The sequence below is a fragment of the Crassostrea angulata genome, chromosome 3 (genome assembly GCF_025612915.1).
Source record: "Crassostrea angulata isolate pt1a10 chromosome 3, ASM2561291v2, whole genome shotgun sequence".
Taxonomy (NCBI): Eukaryota; Metazoa; Mollusca; class Bivalvia; order Ostreida; family Ostreidae; genus Magallana; species Magallana angulata.
The window spans coordinates 2,893,572-2,909,326 of NC_069113.1; the positions used below are offsets into that span (position 1 = coordinate 2,893,572).

The 15,755-nt window shown below is 31.1% G+C and overlaps 1 protein-coding gene across 1 annotated transcript; it reads right to left on the minus strand.

Moving 5' to 3' along the window:
- Window positions 1–11,302: 11,302 nt before the first annotated feature.
- LOC128177563 (uncharacterized) lies at window positions 11,303–14,569 on the minus strand. Its single transcript, XM_052844313.1, has 2 exons — window positions 14,399–14,569; window positions 11,303–13,815 (listed from the first exon to the last, which is right to left on the minus strand). Exon 2 carries the CDS (start codon window positions 13,782–13,784, stop codon window positions 13,041–13,043), a length of 744 nt encoding a protein of 247 aa, XP_052700273.1. The 5' UTR covers window positions 13,785–13,815; window positions 14,399–14,569; the 3' UTR covers window positions 11,303–13,040.
- Between the last annotated feature and the right edge of the window lie 1,186 nt (window positions 14,570–15,755).

Below are 15,755 nucleotides of genomic sequence, written 5' to 3' on the forward strand. Positions count from 1 at the left end.
GCACCGATCGATGGAGTGCAGCACAGACTTACTGCAGCCAGCCAGATTATCATAAGACAGACGGAGAAGAAGTGATAAATATCAATTTTCTGGTATTTTCCTAAATTTCATTACGAGGCAGTGTAACTTCAAACTGCTGGTTTTTGATCTGCTTGCTTTCTGTTAGGAACAATGTCGACCTTTTGATGTTTTTTTCCTGTTGTCTTGGATCGGCGTGTTTCGGGTAAATGTCGCCGCGGTACAGATGCACTTGACGTAAGACGCAGATTGTGATGCTCTGATTGAACTCCAAAGTCGTTCGTACAGTTGACTTGTATCAAGTTAAATGCAAACGACAGCGACTTTTTTGTTATTAAGTAAAGAACCGAACATACAATATGCACATAAAATCCTTCTCAATCAAAACATTTGAATCTCTTACTGTATTTATTTTCAAACGTCCAACGTAATAATTCACACAAAATGTTCAATATTCTACACTTCTAGTCCTTAATTAAGGACGGGATTTATTTTGCACCTTTTCTAGTTTTTATTTTTTTCCAGGGGTCATAGTAAGTTTTAAAACAAAACTGTATTTATGAATTATCAAGATTCTTCCATAATAAATGTAAAGACGATTGTAAACATTGAGATTTTTCACTACTCGTTCCCTTGTTGAACTTTGCATTTTGTTGGGCTTTACTCTATGTCTATGAGATTTTATTAGACTTTCATCTTCAGAATCAAAGGTTTTCCCCTTTCAGTTTGGCGTTGTCTTGAAAGCCTTTACCCAGGGATACTGTATTGTACGGCGGCGTGGAAGGGCCAGATGAATGGATGAAAAAGTAAATAAGACATTTGTTCGGACAAATAAGTAGTTTGTTAGGACAAATTATGATTTGTTCGATCGAATTAGCTTTTTGTTCGAACAAATAAGACGAATAATTTATTTGTTCGGACTAATTAGGATTTGTTCGGACAAATTAGAATTTGTTCGGAGGAATAAGCTATTTGTTTGGACAAATAAGTTATCTTGGTCTATATGACGACTAAACCAAGTAGGCAGTTGCGCCGGGCGCCTGTAAAGTGCGAAACGAAATCGAACGAAACGAAACCAAACGAAACGAAACCAAAAATCGAAACGAAACGGAATTTAAATAAAACTAATATCAATTTTGACTACATAAAAGTGAAAATAAATTCATTGAAATAAATTTTTGAACCATAAAATATAACTACATGTATGTTTCAGATTGCCGCTGTAAATTTTTGAGCCGATTACCCGAAATTTGCAAAAATTATATAATTATGTAAATAACTGATGTACATTCCTATACCTTTTAAGGTGGCTCTATACACCGACAGTTTATTCCAATTTTCAATAGAAGACCACAAAACATATACTTATCAAATATTAAAATGACGATAGGGATACTATTGGTATTTTTAAAGAATTTTTTAATGTTTTTTCGTGTTTTTGTAAAATATTTTTTAAAAAGACAGCTATCAACAAATTGAGAGAAATTATTTTGTCATATGATGGATATTTCCTTCGGACACATACAAAAAAATATAACACTTCTTAACATTCAAAAATCTTATTATTGCAATTTTTTTTAGTATTTCCCCAAAACATATTTTTTCATATTTTCTTACTCTGTTGACAAATCATCTGAAAAAGTTGCTTGATGTTATAAGAAAATGTATTTTAATAAATGTGAAATAAAAAATTGAATGAAAACAATTGCAAATAAACACAAAAAATATTTTAAATTTTATTTGGTATGAAAGTTCCTCATGTAAGGGTTATCGTTCCTAAGTCCCAAGGCCCAAACACCTTGGGGACTTTTCATTTCTGAGTTGAAGAAAATTTCCTAAATATAATGTTGGAATGATAAATACATGCATATTTCATTATAGACTTTGCCCTGTATAAATAAGTGAATATATTCGCTTTAGTGCAAAACTAAGTCAAATAAATAAAGGGGAACATTGACTAGGCTAATAGGATTTATGTATCCCAACCTGAGAGAAATTCAAAGCAACCCTCTCATCCCCGTTAGGTGTCGATATTAATGTGCATTAAAGTATATTATAATTGAAATATTTTCACCTGTTTAGAATTTTCTTTCACGATATTCAACCAAAAAATACGTTTTAGAAATTTGTGGAAAGTTAAAAAATTTATTGTTCTCAACGGGAATCGAACTCATGACCTACTGGTTTGTAGTGAACCCACTGCGCTACGGTGTAACATATCGATGATGCTAAAGAAACTCTTTAAAAATTTATATTTAATTTTATTGTTTATTTCGATGAATAATACCACACAACGTGAAGGTGTCACATACCACATTACTTGTAAGTAATGAATTTTCCAATTATCAAATTAAATCTATCCATTTAACAAATTTTTCAAAATAGCGGTTCCCATACAATTCACCTCAGTTTAAATCAGCCAGTACCGGAAATGCATGTTTCCAGATTTACTTTTTTGCGTACTGCGTCATCAAAAAGTGGTGTATAGAGCCACCTTAATGTTTCTAATTTGTTTCATTAAGTGACATTCACACGTTTAGAGAGAGAGAGAGAGAGATGCAAATTTCGGATAATCGGCTCAAAAATTTACAGCGGCAATCTGAAACATACATGTAGTTATATTTTATGGTTCAAAAATTTATTTCAATGAATTTATTTTCAGTTTTATGTAGTCAAAATTGATATTAGTTTTGTTTAAATTCCGTTTCGTTTTGTTTCGATTTTTGGTTTCGTTTCGTTTGGTTTCGTTTCGTTTCAATTGGTTTCGTTTCGTTTCGATTGGTTTCGTTTCGTTCGATTTCGTTTCGTTTCGTTTCGTTTCGATTTCGTTTCGCACTTTACAGGCGCCATGCACGCACGGATCAAAGTCTAGTTTTCTTAATTATTACAACATTTCTATATTCTACACAAATCTTATTCATCAATTTGTAATCTACACAAATCCAATGCACAACTACAGCGTATCGATACAGGCAACGTAGCATCGGATGGGGTCTACCCCCCCCCCCCTCCCATATTTTCTGGCAATAATGTTTTTTAAAAATTAAGGTGGAGTTTCCCCCTCCACTTTTTGTACTTTTTTGTTTGTTTGTTTTTTGGGTTTTTTTTGTTATGCATGTCAAGATTTTTTCATACTTGTATATCCATTTTCAGCCTTTTCTTGTTACAACGCTTATTCTAAATATGAAGAAAACTTTTAAATAACCTATGCAAAGCAATTCATTATTACACCTTTTCTATAATTATGCTAAAATTCATAATCATAATAGCAATGTATCTTTAATTTACACTAAACGATTCAAGATAACAATGTAAATAATCTACACAAAACAATTCATTTATACAATGTATAAATATAACATACACAAAACGATTCAAGATAAAAATGTATATAATTAAACAATAAAATGCTTTCTTTGATGATTCATTTGGGATACGAAAGTGGCGACATTGCAGCAAAAATACATAACCCGCGTTAGTTGATTATTTAAACTTTTTCTACAGTGATCGCTACCTTTATATCCTGCATGAATCATCAAAGAAAGCATTTTATTGATAATATTTACATCTTATAACTAATAAATTGATTATAAAAAGTAAGTTAAATTCATTTAATTACTGTTAATGTTCATAAGTACGTTAGCTAAAAGAAACAACCAAATCGTTTTCTTTGAGACTTGGAGTCTGACATCATCATGATTATTTCGTGCAGTCCGTGATTTTTCTTACGTCGATATAGGCTACGACCAATCGATAAACAGGGTGTAACGATTTCAGTTCGATTGTTTCTGTAGAGCTATGAATTGGCTTTAAGTTTCCGTAAGAAGTAGAGGGAATCATACTTGGTAGATGTAAATATAACTATATAAAATCTTCACGTGCAACTCTAATACTCTAATTCATTAATGCAACAGAGAGAGAGAGAGAGAGAGAGAGAGAGAGAGAGAGACCTATGAAGTCATTATTACAACGTGTTTTAACACAAAACGAACTCATTATAATTATACAATATAAAAATAATTTATTTTACAGCACATTTATATTTTTTATCAACAAACTTTGAACATGTATTGGCATGTTCCACAAAATATACATTTTAATTCCACACAACTATAAACTCCGAAATGAAAACTATCTTTATATTCCACACAAACTTTCGAATAATGAAAACTTTATTGTAAATTCGAACAAACTCGAACCATTTGATATCCAAAAGTACTTTGACAGTTTATATCACACACTATATAGTTGTTTAAAGGTATTTCTTAACAAAAACACGCAGTTTTGCAAGGTACGTATGTAAATTTTACTTTTGCAAATGATTTGATTTTTTTCAGTCTTTATTTTTTCTAATTTCATTACATCATCTGTACTTTATTATTAAATTGATATTCATATATCTATTTATAATCCCTATACTTGTTAAAACTTTTTTTTCTAAATATAAAAGAAACCTTTTATTATTCCAACGTATTTCTACGTGTATTTGTTTTAGTATATACTAGTATATAATATATTCATACCAAAACGACAAAGCAACAACACATAGCATGTGTCGGTGTCAAATACAAACAAAACTATTATTTTATAATAAAGTTTCTCTACATTCTGCACAAAACAGTTTATCAAGTCAGACTGATATCATTTTGACATTAGTATAGAGCATAAGCATTCAACACCGATTAACATGATAAAATGGGAAATAGCGTGTGTTTGATTTTGTGAAAACCAAAAGGTATGATTTGCGTAGACATGATTCATGTAGGCCTAATACACTGTTCGTGATAATTGTGATTTGTTTAGATATGTAGATACACTGTACGTGATTTTGTATTGACATAAATGTACATGCAATCTAATTAAAATTAGATCTTTGATCCGCTCCTAATAGATTGCTACACATATTGTGTAGTGATCTATTAGGAGCGGATCAAAGATCTAATTTTAATAAGATTGCATGTACATGGTTATTGTGATTATATAGTGTACACAAAGAGATAAACTACGTCATAAGTGCTATTTTGTGTAGCCATAGAAATACATATTTACCTGATAATTGTGTAGACAAAGAGATACACTGTATTTGGTATTGTGTAGACAAAGAGATACACTGTACGAGGAATATTGTAGAGAAAGAGATACAATGTACGTAGTATTGTGTAGACAAAGAGATACACTGTACATAGTATTGTGTAGACAAAGAGATACACTGTACGTGATATTTTTTAGACAAAGATATACACTGTACGTGGTATTATGTAGACAAAGAGATACACTGTACGTGGTATCTGTATTGACAAAGAGATACACTGTATGTGATAATTGTGTAGACAAAGAGGAACACTGTTTGTGGTATTATGTAGACAAAGATATACACTGTACGTGATATTTATGTAGACAAAGAGATACACTGTATATGGTATTGTGTAGATAAGGAGATACACTGTACGTGATAATTGTGTAGACAAAGAGATACACTTTGATATTGTGTAGACAAAGAGATACACTGTACGTGATAAATGTAAAGCGAAGAGGTACACTGTACGTGATTATTGTAAACACATAGAGATATACACTATGTGATATTGTATGACAAAAAGATACACTGTATGTGATAATTGTGTAGACATAGCGATTCACTGTACGTGATTGTTGTGTAGACAACAAGAGATACACTATACATGATGATTGTATATACAAAGAGATACACCGTACGGGATAATTGTATAGACATAAAGATACACCGTACGTGATATTTCTATAGACAAAGAGATACACTGTACGTGATAATTGTATAGACAAAGAGATACTCTGAACGTGATAATTGTATAGACAAAGAGATACACTGTACGTGATATAATTGTATAGAGATACACTGTATGTGATATATTTGTATAGACATAGAGATACACTTTACATAATTATTGTGTAGAAAAAGAGATACAATGTACGTGGTATAATTGTGTAGACAAAGAGGAACACTGTACGTGATAATTGTGTAGACAAACAGATACACGGTACGTGATAAATTTGTAGACATAGAGATACACTGTACGTGATTATTGTGTAGACAAAGAGATACACTGTACGTGATAATTGTATAGACAAAGAGATACACTGTACGTGATATTTGTATAGACAAAGAGATACACTGTACGTGATATTTGTATAGACAATGAGATACACTGTATTTGGTATTGTGTAGACAAAGATATTCACCGTACGTGATTAGTGTGTAGACAAAGAGATACACTGTACGTGATATTTGTATTGACAAAGAGATACACTATACGTGATATAATTGTATAGACAATGAGATACACTGTGCGTGATTATTGTGTAGACAAAGAGATACATTGTACGTGATCATTGTGTAGACAAAGAGATACAATGTACGTGATGATTGTTTAGACAATGTCAGTCTTTATTTTTTTCTAATTTCATGACATCATCTGTACTTTATTATTAAAGTCATATATCCATTTTCAGTCCCTACATGTTAAAACTTATTTTCTAAATATAAAAGAAGCCTTTTATTATTCCAACGTATTTCTACGTGTATTTGTTTCAGTATATATAAATAATAGATTCATACCAAAACAAAAAAAGCAACAACACATAACATGAGATACACTGTACGTTATAATTGTGTAGACAAAGAGATACACTGTACGTGATATTGTTTAGTCAAAGAGATACACTGTACGTGATTATTGTATAGACAAAGAGATACACTGTACATGATAATTGTGTAGACAAAGAGATACACTGTACGTGATATTGTTTAGTCAAAGAGATACACTGTGCGTGATATTGTTTAGTCAAAGAGATACACTGTACGTGATATTGTTTAGTCAAAGAGATACACTGTACGTGATAATTGTTTAGTCAAAGAGATACACTGTACGTGATATTGTTTAGTCAAAGAGATACACTGTACGTGATAATTGTTTAGTCAAAGAGATACACTGTACGTGATATTGTTTAGTCAAAGAGATACACTGTACGTGATAAATGTGTAGACAAAGATATACACAGTACGTAATAAATGTAAAGCGAAGAGGTATACTGTACGTGATAATTGTATAGACATAGAGATACACTGTACGTGATAATTCTGATTTTGTATAGGGGAAAAAATACGCTCAGATTACACATCCACTTTGGTTGGTCTCGGTAAATGTATTTATAAGTTGTTTAATGGGACTTATGAACTGTGAACTGTGAAACACTTGACTAGGGGTTTGTGTATGTTTAAAAAAAAAATAACGTTTTGTCTACACTATGACAAAACTAAGAGAAATATAATAGATAGATTAGATATACGTATTAATATGAAGAGAGAATGATATTCGTAAAAAAAAAAAGATTTAATTTGTGAGTATAATTTGTTTATGTATAGACAAACAAGTACGTTTATTATGATTTTGTGTATGTGTTGGCGAAGAGAAACGTAATTATTATGATTTTTAAAGTCAAAACGATACGCTATTCATTAAAATTTATGTGTTTAAACAAAGAGATACATTATAAGTATTTTAGTTTGTGTGATAAAACAAAGAGATACTTTTTAAGTATTTTAGTTTGTGTGTTTAAACAAAGAGATACTTATAAGTATTATAGTTTGTTTGTTTTAACAAAGAGATATGTTAAAAGTGTTTTAGTTTGTGTGTTTAAACAAAGAGATAGTTATAAGTATTATAGTTTCGGTTTTTAAACAAATTGATACGTTGTTTTATGTAAAGGAGAAAATCCGAAAACTGTCCATTCTGTGAGAGAAAGAATTGTTCGAGGCCCGAAGGGCGCGAGAACATTTCTTTCTCTCACAGAATGGACAGTTTGAGGATTTTATCCTACTTAAAACATTTTCTCTATTGTTAACTTAATAAACTGTCCCAGGTATTGGCTTGAATGATTGCTAAGATTACGTAACACAATTGATTGTCCATTTAAAAAACAACAGCAAAAGGGGTGAAAATAATTGTGTATTGTTGAACTTAATGGACAGTGCCAGGTAAGTTTATATTTATATGATATCTAAGGTCATTTTTGACTATTCTATGGGTAAAACTCAATGAGAAAAGATGTCTTCATCAGATGGAGAAAGTATATTTTTGACGCAATCAAAATTTAGAGATCCAGAAGAAAGTGTAAATACGGATGGCATTTTGAGTGCTATTTTAGACATGAAAAAAATCACCCAGAGAGTGAGTAAAATAAATCATGGAAAAGGGGGAATTTCAAGTGATGGAAAAGGGGGAAATTCAAGTGAAATTAATATTACCTTTGGAAATATGTCCTCATTCAAATTCTGATATGTTTCTGGAGTCACATTTACAAGACAATTCATTAAAATGGCCAGCATATTTGCTGTGCATGTTGCCTTTCTCCGGAGATGATAAATTCATAGTGTTGTAAAATAATATTTTAAATACTAATGTTGGTATTTATGTTTATATTTGAATTAAAGTAATTTTTTCTGTTGAGGACCATGTGTGTGTATTGCTTTCATCAGTTAAAACTTGTACATCAAGTTACCTGTAGTTGTACATTAAGTTGGAGAAGGTGTCGATTAAGTTAAGAATCGACAGTTTTTTCCACTTAATGTACAGCTACAGGTAACTTAATGTACAGGTTTTAAAAATCCAAATATATTACTCTATATAAAGTACCAAAAACATAAAGGATTAAATAACAAAAATGTTTTAAAGTTTGTGTGTTTAAGCGAAGAAATGTGTTATTAGAATTTTAGTGTAGTTTTGTGTTTGAACAAAAAAATTCGTTATAAGTATTATAGTGTGTGGGTAAGTGTGTTCAAACAACAAATACACTATAAGTATTGGGTGTATGTGTTCAAACAAAGAGATAGTTATAAGTATTTAGTGTTTGCTTAAACAAAGAGAATGTCATATAAGTATTTATAGTGTACTAGTAGATACATTATAAGTATCATAGTTTAAGAGATACTTTATAAGTATTTTACTTCATGTTTTGAAACAAAGAGATAAGTGTAAAGTGTGATACATGTATTGTGTAATAAGATATACATTATTACTTTTATATTTAACTTATATTTGTTACCTCCCATTTCCTTTTCAGTGGCATTTTTGTAATTGCAGAATGGGAGAGATTTTTGTTTGTAAACATTGAATTAATTTGGGTTCAACGTGGTCTTCGTTTTGAAAATAAGACAAATATTTCATTTAGTGACTATTCTAAAACAATAGTATATAATATAATAGACGTTCTATAAAAGCGTTATATGCATGGTCTATTGGTAACGCGTGTTGCTGAATTCAGTTTTTCCAAGGGGGCCATTATCTGAACTACAGTTTAGATGAGCATGTGTTTAGGGAAAATTGATAATCTGTAAAGTGGGCAATGGTTTGTGTGTTATACTGTTTTATATAAATTAAATTAAAAGATTCTTTCACTATAAACTACATCATTAAAAGAAATGAATTAGTTTGAAAAATCATACTTAGAAGTTGTTTTAACTTAGTAGTCAAATAAGTTGATGAAGTGACCATCTAGGACATTATTGTGAATAAAATTTGAAAATCATTGATAATAATTATTAAGCGTTTTGACAATTTTAAAAATGTTTTTGATATTAAATTCTCCTTTTTACATTTAAATAATGGAAGTATACAAATTATGATATTGTTTTGCTAATTTAAAAAAGTTAATAAGCTCATCCAAAAAAAAATAATAGTTCTATATTGAATCTGAGATATGGAGTCATAACATAGGAGAAAGTGGGGAAATTTTTAAAACAACTAATTCCATTTTACATTTTCAAGGTTTTGTTCACAGAACGGCTTAGCATTGTTATTTTCATTCATGAAATTTATGACAAGTGGTTACAGCACCACTGTATAATCAGTTAAAGTTGCGACAGGTACCCGTATCTTTATTTAGAAACAGGTACTTTCCGTTAAAACACGGTGAAATTATGGAAAAGGAGTTTCACCTCTTTAGAATTAATGTTAAAAATTCCAGCGTAAAGTTTGAATTTTTAAGAAGATGGAGGAACAAGATGGCGCAAATGCCCATTTGGTTAAGTCGTAAAATACTTTTTTCAAACTAAATATACTTAATTATGTTATAATGCAAGTTTTCAAAACCACAATTTCTAACTATATTCAGTTTTGAATATTTAACAAACGATAAGAAAAAAAAGCTTAAGTTTTGGTGGTATCGAACCCACAACCTAAAATCCTTATCATTATAAAGTTACCTAATGTCTGGTGCTCTAACCACTGAGCCACAGTGGTTTGAGTCACAACAAACTCCATTTTTAAATGCTATATCCGACGTCGACCACGAATTACGGACTTGTGTTATTTTTCTAAAAATCTCTCCACGTTTTCGTTGATTGAAATAGGTTTGATTTCCTTTCAACCTTATATAGACTATGACAAAGATATGGAGCTCAGACCCACTCTATAAAAGAAAAGTCAATGAAGTTCTAAAAATGACACTATTTGGAGGTTTTGACACGCATACTCCAGTTTAAATCAACCTATTCTAAATATTGATCATATTCGAGGGTTATAAATCGATGTTATGGTAAATATACATTGTTTTCAATAATTTAGAAAGAATTTATGAGATTTGTTGATATTTCAATTTTTTAGTATCTTATATGCTCGTATAGGCAGTTTACCTTATTCACCCATATTGGAAAATTCAATCTTTAAAGTTTAAAACTTTGAAGTTGAAAACTACAACTTTTATGTTGCTATATTCAAAATACTTTTTAAAACGTGGCAGTAATACCCGTCTATTCTCACGTGCTGTTTGTGTTGTGTTTCGTAAACAATGTTGTTTATTTTTGTCCGATTTCAAATCCGAGAATTATTTGTTTATAAAATGCGTAGTTGTCTTAAAATGTTTTTATAAGAAGGATGGGCACGTTTTGAGTTCACAGAGAGCTCACAATTGTTGGTTCATGTAAACACATTTTTGTTTACGTACATGTAGGTAATATATATAATATTTTTCAATCAATTTGCAAATTAATTTTCGACACTATTTAACTTTATTTTATTCAAACCCGTCGTCAAGCACACTGTGTAAAAACTTTTCATAATGTTTCTGTTAGCTAGCAGTGAAAAATACTTAATCAATAGAAGTTCATTATGTCAGATACATTTTGATTATCCCATTATGATGTAGAGAAAACATGTAAAACCTCTGTGGAAGGTTCCAACTATTCAAACCTGTCAGGTACTCTAGAGGTAGAATGCTCCATTAGTTGGCTTGAATTAAAACAACACAATTTTTCACTTATATATAAAATTTATTGAAGTACAACTGATGAACGCGATGGGCTACAACATGAAAGAGGACAGTGTGTGCATAGAGTTATGTCCTGGCAAAAACACAGCCAATGGTACTGTCAATCTAGAAAGATTTTGATAAACTTATGCATCTGCAACCCTGTTTGAATGCTGTAGAAATATCTACCATATTTACAGAATAAACTTAATACTCTATGATAACAATGAACAAAGATTGCGTATCTTCATAATTGCAAGTAAGTAGTAAAATGTCATGCTAAGTAAAAAGGGGGATACAAACACCAGTTTAATACCCCTTCTATTTGGTGCTCTGTAATGACCCTTTCTATATATCTAATAACACTTGTATTTGTCTGTGTTTCTGACAAGTCCCCCCCCCCCCCCAATAAAATTAGCATCCACTATAATTCATCGCCATGAATCTCATTTCAATGCAGTGTAAAAACCATTTATAAAATTCAATACTTCTAAAAAATGGCAAAGGAGATTTATGAAACTTTGTGATAGTTCTATGGTCTACAAAGTTAAACATTTTCCCCTTTAAAACATCTTGTTTTTAATTATTTCCCTCTAACCCTCAAAGTAAGGAGTTTTTGGTAACATTATCAAATATAAAAAGTTCAGTATATTAAAATGTAATACTGTTGCTTAAAATATCAACAGATCATCAACAGAGATTATTTCCCTTAGTCTTACAAACATGTCTTGATACCAAGTATAAATATTATATATGAAATATAAATAGATACAATAAATAAAATTATACAGGGAAAAAACAAATGAGAAAACATGAATAGAAATAATGTTTCTTACTCTTTACAACCAATGCTGATGACATGAGAGTTATCATGATGATGCAATATTTACAAATGGCTTCCAGTGGAACAGTTTTGTGATATGATTTTTTACCCACTGTTCTTCTCAATGACAGATGTTACAAATATAAATGGATTTTGATGTCAACTAAACTATTTTTCTCCTTTTCCTTGTTTAACAATCTCGGGCAGTATCTTTAACCTACAATCTCTAATAAGCATCAAATGTAACACTCAGAGAGCTACATACCAAACAAGTCTGTAAAAGACCGGTATCTGATATCTCAAAAAACAAACAGTACATGGTAATTCTCCAGAGGTTTGTTCACTTGTATTTGATCACTTGCCTCTTAATATGGTACTAGTCAGGCCAGCAGTCCATTAATATCACAGTGTGTGAATATTGCAAAGTGACTTCGGCATTAAAATTCTATGACATCATATACCTATCTAATGATAAATATAATTTATACAATAAAAAACATATAAAATACATATAGAATTCTCAACATCAGGTAAAAACCTCACAATCAGTATCATAATTCTCTTCAAATATTCTTATAAATATACATTTATTTACATGAAATCAAATGCATATGAAGCAATGTCAATAAATTAATTATGGGATATTTACATCCTTTGCTGGCAAGCATTGCAATAAAATTGACAATGAAATTGCACAATCCTGGAGTGCTTGGCTCCAAATCACAAAATGTACACAGTGGTACAATTATTTTGATTCGTGATATATATATATAGCAACATACAGTCGATAAATAACACACTTTCATCATACTTAAAAATCTTCAACAGTAAAACAATCGTGCTGCCATAGGGTGAAAGAATAAACCTCTCGTCTATATCAGTAGTCCAACATCCCTGTTCACTTTGGCAGCGGATTCTACGTTCCTACCAAAATCTGCATAATATTGTCGATTTCCTCTGGAAGAATATCGCTTTTACATGACGTTGACAGGAAAGTTTGGTAAGAATCGGACAAAGTATTGGAGGGAAATGAATGAAGAACCTCCTCGGCACTTAAAGGTGTCAACTTGATAGTTGATGAGAGTGATGTAAAGATATCAAAGTCACACTGGGATAAATCGGTGTCACCAAATACATCCTCCATTTTGAAGGGTATGTTGGTCGGAAGGCTGGAGCTCCAGATGTCAAATTTTGGGCCTGAGACCTTATTCTTTGGTGAGCTGTTGGCATTGTGATTGCTTGAGTTAGAAAGTTCTACAAATGTCTCAAATGGAGGGAGAGGTGCTTTGGAAATGCTTTGGTCCTCGGCACTGTCCATCCCCTGATGGAGGTTTCCATTGATGTGAAGGTCCGACATGTCTTGTTCTATGTAATCACTGGAACCATCTAAGGAATCCAGAGGAAGTACATCCATGGTGAAGTTTTCGGAATTATTGTGAAATGAGAGACTGGCAGAGGGTGGCAACTCGCTACTTATGCCTTCTTTTCTAAGTTCTGTTTCTATATGTTTCAAAGTGTTTAAAATAAGTACAGATTTAAGAAGCGATGGCTCTACTTTTTTCCCTGTCGGGTTTTGGAGCTTACACATGGATATATTTAAAACAGATTGTCTTTGATTTCCCTCCAATTCCATTTCATCTGACTTGCGTTTGATCCCCATTTTCCCCTTAAGTTTTATAAGAAATGAAACCCTGAAAATAATATTAATACAATATTAAATTTTCATCAACAAACAAAAAGACATGTTATTGATATTTAAATATCTCACCTCACTGTCCTAAAATAGTGCTACCCTAATTTTCCATAAATCTATTTTTAGCAAAGTACCAAGAAATGTACTAAAGTTCCTTTCGGTTTGAAGTAATTCTAAATTCCATTTAAGAAATTCATCACAAGTAAAAGAAATGTATAAAACCGTGTTACCAAATGTGCGCATATACATTGTACTGATATTGGATGAGCGACGTGACTTGCTTTACTCAAGACCATCGTTTCAAGTAAACAGCCTCGATCTGAATCAAAATGGCTTCTATTTATATATCGGTAAATTTTCCATGAAACCAACGTATTCAAACAAGAAAGTACCCCACATTTAAAGCTCTCTCGACATTATTTTCACTTAAATTCAGCTTCTTTAATAAAAACTGCAATTAGGGAAGCATATTCTACCGAGGTAGTCGAGTTTCTCTACTTTCATGATGCCGTCGGCATAGACACCAAAACGCGAGCAATGACCTCGCACTTGTTAACGAGTAAAACACAAAGAAATCTTACCTTAATGAATATATGAAACTATTTTCTATTTATCGTCGTCGTAGTAAATAGTATGGTCCCCTCAGTTTTCGCCTGGTCTTGATAAACATGTTTTCTATTTCCCCTGTCCCGCGGAAAGTTGGATTCAATGTTCCTTTTCCACTCGACGACATTAGAACTATAGATGGCGCTGCTATACAGCGTATAGCAATTTCATTGGTTAATCGAGAACCAATGTACAGTTACCAAATTTTTCTATATGGACACCCGTGTGGGCAATATTATGGTAAAAAAAATAATTTATGTAACTTATAATTTCTGGTTAAAAACTGTTTAATTGTTGAATTTTTATCATTATCATTTTAAAATTATTCCATTCAACAAAAATTTTATCAAAATTATTTCGGGCCTTATTATTTATAGTATAGATGCAAAACTTTTTTCAAAATGAATCATTTTTTACATGATATATCGGCCGTATAATAAAAGTGTGTCATGGGTCAACAAAGGTCATATCATCACGGAAGTTTGGTGTGATACTCGTGCAGTGACGACGAAAGTTTTTTTCTAAATTAGACAATGCGAATGAGCACAATTAATGACATTGTTCACTGTGTACAAACAATGGGGATAAAAACATCGCAAAACAGAGAGACGTATTATACCACTGTTTTTAACAAATTGTCATGAAGTATATTTATTATCTTCTTACCTTTATTAGAAATTCGATAAAAAAATTTATTGTATATTGTTGACTGGAAGCTGTGTTTCGGTGAAAACTCTCTCTCTCTCTCATTTTAAATTAGCTTTGAAAAAATAAATAAAAACAAAAACCGTACGCCAATATGATGAATAGTATATGTATGCAACACTGACATCATTTAATTGAGTCAAACTACTTACAAAATTAATAAAATTAGTAACTATTTTACTTAATATTAGATTAATTTTTTTAATCTTGTTTATCTTATAAAATATTATAAAAGTAAAGTTTTTGAAACATATTTATCAGTTCATGTTTCCGACTTCAGAAACCGCGGATTTAAAAAATTTTGAAGACCTACTGAAGGTTAAATTTAGTGTGGACAGAAAAGCAACTGCCATTTTTATGTTAAACCCTCGATCTACTTGGTTGTGTTGATTTTTCCGATAACTTTCAGTTTTTAATTTCCTGGTAAAATTAACAAGCGTTAACATTAAAAGTACGCCGGTATATATTATACCATTTCAACAGCCACGTTTTATACGAGGAATTGTAAAACAAAATACCACATTTCAAAGTGAAACGAGTGAATAAAATTGATACATTCTAATATAATGCAAAGAGTTTGTAACGTATAGAATTGTTATTATGCATGGATTTAGTTATTTTCTTGGG